At 40.7% G+C, this 13,632-nt stretch overlaps 1 protein-coding gene across 1 annotated transcript in view; it reads left to right on the top strand.

Moving 5' to 3' along the window:
- plcl1 (phospholipase C like 1) overlaps positions 1 to 13,632 on the top strand; it is a 79,977-nt gene that overhangs the window by 56,235 nt on the left and 10,110 nt on the right. The window contains exons 2-4 of the mRNA XM_055214905.2: positions 2,405 to 3,028; positions 4,069 to 5,748; positions 10,180 to 10,542. Of these exons, the coding sequence (XP_055070880.2) occupies positions 2,405 to 3,028; positions 4,069 to 5,748; positions 10,180 to 10,542 (2,667 nt within the window). The remainder of the gene's footprint in view (positions 1 to 2,404; positions 3,029 to 4,068; positions 5,749 to 10,179; positions 10,543 to 13,632) is intronic.

The raw sequence follows: 13,632 nt of genomic DNA on the forward strand, positions 1-13,632 counted from the left end.
ATTCTAACTACTGCAATGACATAATGTGTTTCCTTTTAGGAGGCTTTGTGTGGATTCGGTTTAGATATTAGGACATACATGGGCCACTGCTTTAAACCAGTAACCCCCAAACGTAAACCTTTTATCTCATGTTTTGAGAGTAGGTCAAATCTGCCCTTATAGGTGCCGTGTGTAGTTTTTGTGGCATCTAGTGGAGAGATTGCAAATTGAAACCAATGGCTCAGTCAACAGCTCACCCCTCTCTTTTGAAACGCATAGAGAAGCTACAGTAGCCGCCACAGGAAAAACATTGTCGTCTGAGACAACATAGTGATGAAATGCGCTCTGTAGAAAAGTTTGTCCATTTAGGGCTAATGTAGAAACATAGCAGTGCAAAATGGTGACTTTCATGTAACAGGGTTCCCACGGGTCCTTGAAATCCTTGAAAGTTTGTGAATCTGGGTGGAAAAATTCAAGGCCCTGGGAAATTTTTGAAAATATACATACAGTGATACAGGTCATTGAAAGAACTTGAATCTATTTTATGCTCGAAGTTTTTTTCCATATTTTCCCTGTGTAGTGTAGGATAATATCATAAAAATTCTAGACTTTTAAGCACACGTGCTAAACTGTTCGCTTTAAATGTATCTTCTGTATGCGAATGTTGATTCATACAAAAATGCTTTCTTGCATAGTTGTGTTTGACAAATGAAAACGTCTCGGGTTACGTATGTAACTCTTGTTCCCTGAGAAGGGAATGAGACGCTGTGTCTCCCTTGCAATACTATCTGCGTACCTGTAACGCCATCTTTGGCAATATTTCAGATAGCGATATACTTCCTGACTCCCGCGTCACCCTGTCTTTGTCGTTAAGCCTCACCATTGGTTGAGTTTGATATACACATTCAGACGCACTTACCCCTGGAGGCTTCACCAAAGTGTCACTGCAGTGATCCAGCGCGATTTCCCTCGAAAGGGAACTGTTACAATGTATCTTAAAAGGTAACACGATGTAACCTTGCTCTCACTTGAAATGTGTCCCCACATTTAGTCAAATTTGAATTTGAGGGTATTGGACCTGGAAAGTCCTTGAAAGGTCCTTGAATTTGAAGTTAACTAAGGTGTGGGAACCCTGATGTAAGGAGACCCAGTGTATGTAGATAAAAACGGCTCATTCTAATGTAATACAAACTATATCGTTCATTATGTAAGGTCTTTATACATCACTGAAAATATAGTTAAGTATATTATACTATATTGCATGTCCGTCGAGATCCTTCGGAAAGTTACAAACTGCACCTTTAAACTCATAGTTTACCCAAAAATGAAAATTCTGCTGTTCAAAATCTGTATATTGTTTTATTAAGCAATGTTTGTAATCAAACGATTTTGGAGCACCATTGAATTTTTATAGAATTGTTTTCCTACTATGAAGGTCAATGATGCTTCAGAACTGCTTAACTACAAACATTCCTCAAGATATCTTCTTTTGTGTTCAGCAGAACGAAGAAAGAAGAAAAGAAATTTATACAGAACTTGGAGGTGACTAAATGCCTTTATTACATTCAATTAGGTTACATGAAAAAAAATCATTATCATTCTTAATCTCCAGACCAGAATGCTTTGAAAGCACTTAAGTGATGTCACACAATCCTTGTGTATCATTCCGTAAGCATTTGGGGATTCAGTACTCCATAAATATTTCCCAGGCATATTTTTCCAAGACAAAAATTCAAAGCTCGCTATGTGAAAGTAATTCAGCTTTTGAATCATCTCATCAAGAATCCATTTACAAGGCCACAAGCGAGTGGCCAATCGATGGTCATTTCGAAGATGTAATTTTGCTTTTCATGATTATGTGATGCATAGTAGTGTGTCCTCGAATTCATATTTGTACTTAAGGTTATTTATTTCTCACTTGGGATTTTTGTATACCCAAGGACTGTGTAAAAGGGAAGTATTCCTTACATATTTTAAATAATGTCATATTTGATGATCTTTGAATTTAATTAAAGACACCAAAGGCAGTATTTGTTTCATAAATAGCAGCTGCAATATCTTATCAGCTAGATGTTTAGAAAATTAAAGTACTTAAGAGCAAAGAGACTGTACATGTGTTCTAGCAGCTGTATGACAATGGCCATACACAGTCCAGTACTGCTGGACGGAGATCGACAGTGATGTAATGCAGGATGTGGTTGGTTTATTTTGTATAGGCCAGAAGAAGGGAACCATAGTTCAGTTCCCTTAGATGACATAAATCTTTGCATGTGGGTAATATGCAGTTTTAGCTGAAATAGGCTTTTTGTGTTTGGATGGAAGTTTCTTGAAATCACTGTAATAATTTGCTTTACAAGGACATGCATCAAATGCTTTTTGAAACACATTTTTTTCTCACATGGTCCCATTTTTCTTATTTTTTAAGGACCCTTCAGTGGCTAAGATCAGCGGCAGTCGGAAGAAAACTGTCTCCTTCAGTAGTATGCCATCAGAAAAGAAGGTGAGCAGCGCCGCAGATTGCCTGGCCTTCATGCAGGGTGGCTGCGAGCTAAAAAAGGTGCGACCCAACTCGCGCATCTACTCGCGATTCTACACCCTAGACCCTGAGCTGGCTTGCCTCCGCTGGGAGCCCTCCAAAAAAGACGGTGAACGAGCACGACTTGACATTTCTGCCATCCGCGAGGTCCGCACTGGAAAAAGCACAGAAACCTTTCTCCATAACGGCCCTTTGGATCATCTGGCTGAGGAAGCGGCCTTCTCCATCATTCATGGTGATGAGTATCAGTCCCTGGACCTGGTTGCCCTCTCTGCCGACGTGGCCAACATCTGGGTGACGGGATTGCGATACTTGTTGTCCCACCCTGGTGCCATTGGAGGAGGAAGTGGAGGAGATGGAGGGATGGGTGAAGGTAGTGTTGGTAGCAGAATGCGGCAGAGCTGGTTGGCGATGGAGTTTGCTCTGGTTGATGAAGACGGACATGGAATTGTAACTGAAGACACGGCCGTAGCCACCATTTGCAAGCTCTGTCCTGGCATTAGGGAAGGAAAGGTAAGATGTTTATTGTGATGTTCAAATATCTTCATTTGTCTTTAATAGAAATGTTCACAGTGCACTGTCAGAAATGGTCCCATGCTGTCACTGGGACAATACCTTTGCACCTAAAGAGTTCATATTAGTACCTCAGAGGTATATATTGGTACCAAATCTATGCATATCTGTAGCTAAATGGTACATATTAGGACCTTTTAAAATGTACTGCCCTAGGGACCATTTTATGACCATTTTATTCTGACAGTGTACTTTAAGTAAGATTTCTGATATTCTAATGTCTCAAATATAAAGTTAACAGAAAATCATACACAAGCTGTATTGTAGTATCTGTAAAGTATGCATACTACAGTTCTAGAAAAGTGAGAAATAAAATTATCAAGCACTTGGAAGAGCCATAAATGTGAACAAAGCTAATATTTGTCAAAATTTGAATGACTTGTTAAGTCACTCGGCTGAGATGCACAACAATTGTGGCGTTTGGAATCTGGCAGCCGGTGCAGGCAAAGTAGTTTTATGCCTGTGTGTTTGTATGTGGATTGGACAGCTGGGGACAGGGGTAGGACAGGCGGGAGTCACAGGGCCAAGGCTCGAAGTCTTTGTGACAGCAGGTGTGAGGCTTCTGCTTCATGTGTCTAGAAAGACAAGCAAATGCAAAAAGGGCAAGCAAGCGTGACAGACATGATTTACCTTGCTTCTGGCTGTATCCTAATCTTGAAATATGCAAGACACGATCTAAGCTCTGTGAAGGGCTACTGTGACTATTGGTATGAATTGTCACATTTGCTTCTGTACCTTAATTTATTGTCTTTTTGTGTGTTTATCTTTGCTCTATGTGATCATTTTTTGGACTGTGATTTACTAAATTTATCAAAGATAAATTTCAAGCAAGGTTTTTTATATAGATTTAGGCTTGGAAAAAGTGATGACACAAAAGGGTCAAGTCTGTGGTCTTCAGTAACCACAGACTTGAGTGGTTGGTCATAGATTTTTGATTCATGAATACATTAATACAACATCCCTTTTGATATTTTGTTTAGGTACGTTTGCGCTTTAAGGAGATTCAGAGGAGCAAAGAGAAGCTAACTTCTCATGTTACGCTGGAGGAGTTCCAGGAGGCCTTCTGCGAGTTGTGCACAAGACCTGATGTTTATTTCCTGCTAGTGCAACTCTCCAAAGACCGAGAGTGCCTTGACGCCCAGGACCTGCGTCTTTTCCTGGAGACAGAGCAAGGTCTGTCATTGGCAACCACTGAGGGGTGCTTGGAGCTGATTCGGCGGTTTGAGCCTTCTCAAGAGGGACGTGAACGAGGTTTTCTGGGCTTGGATGGTTTTACTCGCTATCTACAATCAGCTGAGTGTCGGTTGTTAGACCCTGAGCACCAACATGTGTGTCAAGACATGAAGATGCCCCTATCTCATTACTACATCAGTGCCTCCTACCGGTCTTACTTACTGGATGATCAAGTGCATGGCCGAGCTGAACTTGGGGGTCTCATTAGAGCCCTGCAAGTTGGTTGTCGGTGTCTGGAGCTGGGGGTTACCGATGGTCCAGAAGGAGAGCCACTACTAGGTGTAGACCATGGTACAAATGGAAAACATCACCATCATCATCACCATCATGGTTATGTTACCCTGCGAAGTGCCCTGGAGGTAGTGAACAAGTATGCTTTTCTCACCTCCCAGTACCCTCTGCTGCTGTATCTGTGCCAGCGTTGCTCACCCTCTCAACAGCGAACTCTCGCACAACACCTTAAGAAAGTGTTTGGACAGAAGCTCTATACCCCCGAATCTCTCCCTGTCAGTCTTGGAGGTCGTTCTACCACTTTACCCTCACCAGAGCAGCTGAAGGGTAAGGTGCTTCTTGTTGGAAAAAAGCTGCTTCCAGAAGAGGAAAGCTCAGAGGGAGAGGTTTCTGAGGAGGACGAGGAGATCGGTGGTGGTGGTCCTCTGGCTGGCCGAAGAATGACCATTCCCGGGGAGGAAGAGCTAGGAGTGGTCCTTGTTGTTCCCCCACCTCCACAGCCAAGACGACTCAGGTTGCGCCGTGAGTTGTCCGATCTGGTCGCAGTCGCTCGTACTGGAAGCCGTTGCTTTTATGCTCACAGGGCAAGTACTCAGCCATCCCAGCAGCATTCTCCCCCTTCCACTCCCTCAACTCCAGGCACACCTATTACCGTGGACCTTCCCTATTGGAGCCTGTGCTCTCTTGGAGAAGGGGAGGCTGGCCGATTAGCTAGCGAGAGCCCAGAGGAGTTGGTGAGCTTTACCAAGCGCAACCTTACCCGTGTGAGACCCAGCTCTGTAAGACTTGACTCTAGCAATCCAAACCCACAGGGTTATTGGAAAGGTGGTGTGCAATTGGTGGCACTTAACCAGCAGACACCAGGTGCCATGCTAGACCTAACCCGTGGTCGTTTCATGCAGAACGGAGGATGCGGGTACGTGCTACGTCCTGCTGTGATGCGGGAGGAGGTTTCTTACTTTAGTGCCCAGTCGCAAGGCTGTGTACCTGGTGTACCAGCACAAACTCTTAGGGTAAAGGTCATTAGTGCCCATAGCCTGCCCAAGCCACAGGGCTCTGGTGCTAAAGGAGAAGTCATCGACCCTTATGTGGTGCTGGAGCTTCATGGTGTGCCTGCAGACTGTGCTGAGCAAAGAACTCGTACTGCTGCACAGAACCAGGATGACCCACTGTTTGATGAGACTTTTGAATTCCAGGTAAGACTATAAGATTTACACATAATGAATATTAAGATGTTTTATAGATACAATATTTAGTATTGCAGTTTCCAAGGGGCTTTGAGTTAGGATTTAGACACACAACATTTTGCATCCACCTTGCCACTGGGTGAGTTAGGGGTCTGGTCACTGATGTGCGAGGTTGATTCTTCTCTGTGTATTTCAGGCGATTCTCTTATGTCTTAATCAGAATGCTTTAGTCCATTCAAGTAGCAGTCAATTGAGCTGTGTTCAGAGCACACTGATTACCGACTGCATGCAATATTAACACAGTTCCAACTGAGCTTAACTATGCCCTTTCCAAATCCTTGCACGTACACGAAAACCCAATAACCTCCCTCAGCAGGTGATAACAGTGATTCCAAACAAACGCTGGGTGTGATATTTAAGTCCTGAAACTGCTGTATACACTGTACGACTGTAACAAAAATATTACTTCACTGGCTGTGCTTGTCGTAAACATAGAGCAGAATAAAACATCTATATCTGATCTTAGTCCTCATTATTAGTCCTAATGTAGCACTATATACTTTTGTTAAATTGTGAACATACTCCAAGACAACTCAGTTAATATAAATTAGCATTACTTTGGAATAACTGGCAACTGTAACAAACAGTAAAATGTCACCTACATTAAACAAAAATGTTTCGAGTACTCCTCACTAGCCGCCCGCAAGCAGAATGAGGGTAATTGATGCAATGTTTCTCCAGAGATGCACTGGGGTTGACGCATACGTGGGCAACTTACACCCCATCTTAGATCTGTAATTAGGGAAGGTCCCCATCAAAACTTAATGGCCTGCTAACGTTAATGCTCTTGCCCTGGATTGTAGTTTGATACTACAGTCTAGGTAAGTTATTACACTTTGTAAGTGGGTGCCAGTGAATCCCAGCATGACCTTTTTTCAATGATGTGACCTTTCTTTTAGCAGGATCTAATTACATTGGCAAGCCATATTTAGAAAGCATTAATTAAGTTATGCGAAAGACAGTTGCTACAGGTAAAAGTGTATAAGAACAAATGTTAAAATACCTTCCCCTTATCTATCACTCGGGTAGTACCATTTATAAACGTCCTAATATGTACCATAATATGGTACAGACATGTACATTTGGAACCAAAATGTACCTTTTGAGATTTCTTTATTTGTGTATTAATTTATCATAATTTATAATGCCTTAATTTTATTCAGTTTCATGTGCCCTCTACATGTCTACAAGACAATAAGTATGACTGTCACCTGGAGGAGGTGTGGCTGACTGACCTTGGCTTTGTTTTTTATGCTTTCAATTCTACTCATTTTATCAGCTAAACCAGATGTTGTTTTCATATTATTTACCCATTATTGTTTGGCCATTATGGAAACACTTTGGACTTTGTTTCTCATTTTGTTCGCAAAAAACAAGTTCAAAGATTTCCCAGTCAACACCAATACTTCTATGTGTCTTTGAGGTGCTAATAAGCTCTCTTTGGTATGAATGTGTACCTCTAAGGTACTCATATGAACATTTTAGGCACAAAAGTGTACTTTTATGACTTCTATGACATTGTGAAGTTCCTTTTGTTCAGGAGTAGGCAATGATCCTGGAGTGCCGAGGTTAGCTCCAACTTTAATCAAACATACCTGTGGCATGAAAATCCTTAAGTGAGGGAGAAAAAAATCTCTGAGGGAAGGGATTTTTTAAGAGCGTCTTAACTGTCACCTTTACCAAAGTGTTTATATCAAGTATTTTACAGTAGTATCTGTCAAAAAAATCTCACTGCGTAAACAAATCAATGCACGTAGCTCAACAGATGGCGGGTTGTGTACAATGAAACGTCGCAAATAACAAATAGAAGCACTTTTGATTGGCTGACGATCAAACCACTATTCTCCTAATAAATGTGGATTACTTTTCTTTAAGGGATTATTTAGATCGTTAGAAATGCGGGTTAGTACTTTCTTTTCTTAAATAACCATTAAATCTGCCATGGCGTGTGACGTTAAGGGACCTTCTATTATAATCCCTTAATTTAAAATGGGTACTAAGGACTTTGTAGCAATGCATAGCAGAACTAAGGGCGCACTCCGCAAACCAAAACATGCCCTAGCGCGATTGTCCCCCCTACCTACTACCCCAGAAACACGCACTTACACTGTACTTTTATCGATCCGAGCCTGTGCGTGCTTTCCTCATTAGGATGCGATTGTTTTGAACCAAGCAGGAAGTGAAGCGCTCTCTTAACACTGGAATCCATTGTAATATTAAGTCTGTGTTTTTTATTCTGAGTCGTTTGGTGCTCGATGACACACAGCCCTCTCACATGCGGTTTAGTAATCGTGTCTTGGCCGGCTTGCAGAGGTGAGCTGGAGCATGGTTCACTTTGGCTACATCGTATTGCTTAGTTGGTCTGTCACGTGTGCAACTTGGACTTTCACATATCCCTGCTGTGCACATCAGAAAGTTTTTAAGAATGCAGATGAAATTGAGTGGGCGCACAATTGACGTCTCTCCTTTTGAATCGCGCTCAGGCGCGACTGCGCTCACACTATAGCCTTCCGCGACTGAGCCCAGATGAACCGCCCTCTAGCCCACCTCTGCAAGCCGGCCAAATCACGATTAACCAAACCGTGCCCAGGCGTGGTATAGAGCGATCACACTAGTCAAACGAAACAGGTTTTGGGGGTCAAACGTGCCTGGGAGTGGTTTGGTTTGGATAGTGTGACTGCGCCCTTAAGGGAATACTTTAGCATTTAAGGGTAAGTACTTATTGACAGCCTTATGGTTCCTTAAGTGAACCCTTTCTTGCAACCCATTTTTTTATTAAGGGTACCCTTAACCTTATATCTAATGGATTTCTTGGCTTAAGGACGTTTGTGCATCCAGGCACAGAACAACTAATCAATGTCAAAAGAGTCACCTGAAAACTACAGGTAGGGAAGGTTTCATCAGGGTTGGAGCTGAAATCCGCAGGACACTCCAGGAATGACGTTGCCTACCTCTGCTTTAGTTTAAAGAGTTTATCTGCATTTTTTTCTACATGAATTTGAAAGATCTCTAACTTAACAGTAGCAATTGGTGAATACGATTTGCTCTTAGCTCTTATTGTACAAACCCTGCTATTGGGTTTTAACACACAGACTGTACCCATATGGTGATCTAAAGAGTGGGTTTTGAGGGCGTTCAATGGAATCATATATCTCTCACACACACTCTTTGTCAGTCCTGTGGGTTTTTGTGCCTCTTGTTGTTTGAGTTTGTTTGTCTTGTTGCTTGGAGCTTGAAGACGTCATGCAATTTTAAGTCATGGGAGGAAGTCTGACAGCTTGAGCCCCACACTTACACACAGGAGTAAGAGTAGATCCCCTGGTGGGATCTGATAGAATGCTGTTGGGTCTCTTCCTGTGGCCTTTTATACTAAACACATTAGTCACAGAGAGACCTGTACTACTAATGATGCTCTAGTCTCAGTGTCTCTGCTTGGTGTGTAACACACTTTGGTCATACACTATAGGTGTATTTCTTGGTAGAACAGTAGGTAACAGTATTTTTTGGGCGGTACCATGCTAAAGTATCAGATTATAATAACACCATATTTTGTGATTTACTGTTTCCTACGTACATTATTAGAGACTTTAACCTGGCAGGCAGGTTCACATACATTCATATTCATGTACTGTGTTCGGAGTCATTTTCTTATCAGTTTAATTATGCATATTCACTGTGACACAACATCATTTTTCGTGTCATGCTTGTTTTGTATGTTTCTTCACACATGGCTGAGTATATTCCCATGCATTTGCAGAACTTCACTGTCTTTGCACCTCAATACTCACTTTTATCTTTATTTCATTTTATTAATAATATTTAATTGTTGTTATGCTCCGGGTGCCTATTCCTATTATTCTTGATTACATTTTTATGTGTGCTTGTTTGTGTTTCACTGTATGGGTATGACTATATAAATCTTTATCAGTAGTTCATTTTTAAAGCGTGTAAAGTTGCAAATTGTGACTGAATATAGGTGAGTTTCATTATAACACTCCCTTAGGTATTCCTGCTGTGTAGGATTTATTATTGTGTGTTTAATTGTCCTTGCTTACTATGTCTGTCCTACATAACCAGATGCCCAGGTGATGTGGTGTGCGTGTATGCAAAATGTTTCCATGTTCAGGTAGATGGAATTATAAAAACACACATGAGGCAATAAGCGCTTTATGCAAATGCATATTTAACAGCCATATTTTGTGGAGTAGCAATGGTTTACATTGCTCAATAGTTTGTACGGAATTTTGCATGCATTTTGCATTGAGTTGCATTGGGTCATGCATCCCGTAGACGTTTTATCGACCTGTTAAATGCTATATTGTTGTTTTAAAAATGTTGCAAAGCACACCCAAGTAAAAAATCAGTTTTCTCTTTTCACAGGTCAACATGCCCGAGTTAGCCCTGCTACGTTTCGTAGTTCTGGATGATGATTATATAGGTGATGACTTCATTGGTCAGTACACCATTGCCTTTGAATGTCTGCAGCCTGGGTACCGCAACGTTCCCCTGTTGGGTCTTGCCGGAGACCCTTTGACCCACGCCAGCCTGTTTGTACACGTGGCTATCACTAACCGCAGAGGTGGCGGTAAGGCCCAGAGACGGGGTCTGTCTGTCAGGAGAGGGGTACGCCGTGGACGAGAATATGTCACGCTCCGTAATACTGGCTTTAAAGCGCTGGATGACACTTTTCGACCAGCTGGCGGACCTCTACGAGAGGCTACGGACCTTCGAGAAGATGCAATGGTAAGGGAGGTGAAACGTCAAAAGTTTAGAAAGGAACATTGGGTGTTTAAAAGAGCCAGTAAGATGCCAATTTGAATTGTCTTATCACTGTTTATAAGTCCCGGACAACAGGTTTAAATGCATGCAAGGTCAAAAAACTCTGTAATTTTCTCAAAATATAAATTTAAAATTACCCCATTTCTCAGAGATCCCCAAACGATTCGAGTAAAGCGTTCAATGACTCAGTCTGCCTAAACTCCACCTTTCAGTAGCCTACTCTGCTCTGATTGGTCAACTGACAGAGTCTCCGCACACAGTGGCACAGATCAACAATAGTGCAACATGTATTGACCTGCTAGTGCCAACATGATTTACTGATTAGACATTATCGACATCAATACACATCATTTATCGTTAATCCAAGCAATAAAAACGACGATAGAAACATTTTACACTCATTTAAACATTTATGTAAGCTAACCGGGTCATAGCAAAACCGTAAGTGTAGCATGCGTTAGCCGCTTGCTAAAGTGACTCTCTGACAGTACATTAAGAGTTTAAAAAACAACATCAATACACATCATTCATCATTAGTCCAGGTTATCAAAACGATGACAGACATTAAAATTTTTACACTCATTTAAGCAAGTATGTAGCTATAATCATACTTACAGGTTGTGGTTAGGAGATGCATGTTGGTTCAAATAAAGTGGGTACTGAACCATCTTTCATTGCCAAACGTCTAGTAAATCCCTCTGTGAAAAAGTAATTTTAACCACTGACTATTCACAGCCAAACGTTTAGTATATCCCTCCTTGAAAAAGTAATTTTAACCACTGATTCTTTATAGCCAAACGTCTAGTAAATCCCTCAGTGAAAAGGTAATTTTAACCACTGATTCTCCACAGACAAACATCTAGTAAATCCCTCAGTGAAAAAATAATTTTAACCACTGATTCTCCACAGACAAATGTCTAGTAAATCCCTCAGTGAAAAAGTAATTTTAACCACTGATTCTCCACAGCCAAACGTCTAGTAAATCCCTCTGTGAAAAAGTAATTTTAACCACTGACTCTTCACAGCCAAACTTTTAGTATATCCCTTCTTGAAAAAGTAATTTTAACCACTGATTCTCCACAGCCAAACGTCTAGTAAATCCCTCTGTGAAAAAGTAATTTTAACCACTGGTTCTTCATAGACAAATGTCTAGTAAATCCCTCAGTGAAAAAGTAATTTTAACTACTGATTCTTCACAGCCAAACGTTTAGGATATCCCTCCTTGAAAAGTAATTTTAACCACTGATTCTTCACAGCCAAATGTTTAGTATATCCCTCCTTGAAAAAGTAATTTTAACCACAGATTCTTCATATATCTTTTTCCTTTAGTAGTGAAAACAACACAAATTGAAAACACTGCGGGATATGATGTTTACACACTAAATAGCTGTGGGAAGGTCATAGTTTTCGTTTCTCCTCTAGGCAAGGCTGTAGGTGGAGATTATTATGCAAAGTGTTGGTATTACGTGGATAAAGTCAGGCAGGAGATTCAATCCATATGACGACTCGTTTCAGCGATTCAGTGTTAACTCCCTACTTTAGAAGCCAATAACTTTATTAATCGTGCACTTTTTGGTTCAACTACTTTGCAGATTGTTTACATTGATGGACAGCTACATGACACACTGCAATACAGGTCATTTTCGATTTTGTATCTGTGTGGCTCTTTGCAATTGACTTCTGTCTTTTTTACTCTAATAACATGGCCATGCAAGATGCTGAAAACAGATATTACATTAGGACAGAAGTTTCTCTTTAGGTTTATTGGGTTTATATTTGTTGTTTTCTTTTTAAAGACTTGTTCAGAACAACTGAGAACACCTCCGCAATGGAGCATTCCTACCTATTATGGAAGCCAAGCTTCATTTTAATCACTGTTTCTGGACTTTTAGAGCCTGCCAGTTTGGAAAAATAACTACAGATGCTCAGAAGTTACTGTTCAGTTTTAGAAAAAAAAAAAAGTAATAAATGGTCTGCTAGACTTGTGATGGGTGAAGAGATGAAAGTACTGTGTGGTAAAGTATCTGTGGAGTCAGATTACGAGATCAAATGCCACAGAGAGAGAGGGGGGGAGACAGAGAATGTCAACAAAAAAAGTTAGAATTGACATTTGTTACCAGTATGGTGAAACCAAATGACACTATGAAACCACTTGGCATCAAGTTTCTCAGAAATATAACTCTGTTACTTCAGAACGTAGCAAACATGAAATGCTTTGCCTGTGATCTTTCTTTAAATGGAAATGCCACTTCATTTGTTATTTTGTTAAAGATGTATGTTGTATTTATTACAGTGTGACATATATCTTAGCAGACATTCTTTGAGGGTCACCCTACAAAACTTTACTCGCCCCTCTTTACTGTATACATGCATTCACATTCTTTAATCATGTATAACATTTGTCTGTTGGCGTTACCGAACAACAGCAGTGTACTCTTCCTTCACAGCTGACTAATTATTCAGCACACCCCCATAGTTTTCCTGTGCAAACATGCAAACACCGATATGAACACGAATCACCCACTCCGGCCCTCAAAGACGCACAAACACATACATTCCCAAATGGGTCTGTAAAGCGTTGTGGGTGTACGATTCTGTCAGGTGAAAAATAGAAACTGGCATTATTTCTTCCACAGCGTAACGAGAGGAAATGCATGATAAAATCCGAAAAATTCGATTCGACTGAATGCGAAGGCATTTGACAGTTAAGCAGACACAGAAAACGGTTACAATGCAAATGTTTGATTGTTTATAGGTGGGAAGTGGATTATTTTGCTTCTGCCTTTTGCTTTACAGAACACAGTGTCTACATCTTTCTTAGTTGATTTAATAATAAAGTTAATTTAATAAATCATTTAAATTTGAATTCTTTTTTCTTAGAGAGATCTAACATGTCATATTCTGTGAGCATATTTGACAAATTAAAAAGTGTGCAAGTTTGTTTTCCTTTTGTTTGTTGATATCTGTTTAGAACTTTTCATTCTGTATTACTTCCCTTTATTTATCTGACACATTTGCTGTTATTGAAGTACTTGTGGGTAACCCAGTGTAACT

This window comes from Misgurnus anguillicaudatus, chromosome 17, assembly GCF_027580225.2.
Source record: "Misgurnus anguillicaudatus chromosome 17, ASM2758022v2, whole genome shotgun sequence".
NCBI lineage: Eukaryota > Metazoa > Chordata > Actinopteri > Cypriniformes > Cobitidae > Misgurnus > Misgurnus anguillicaudatus.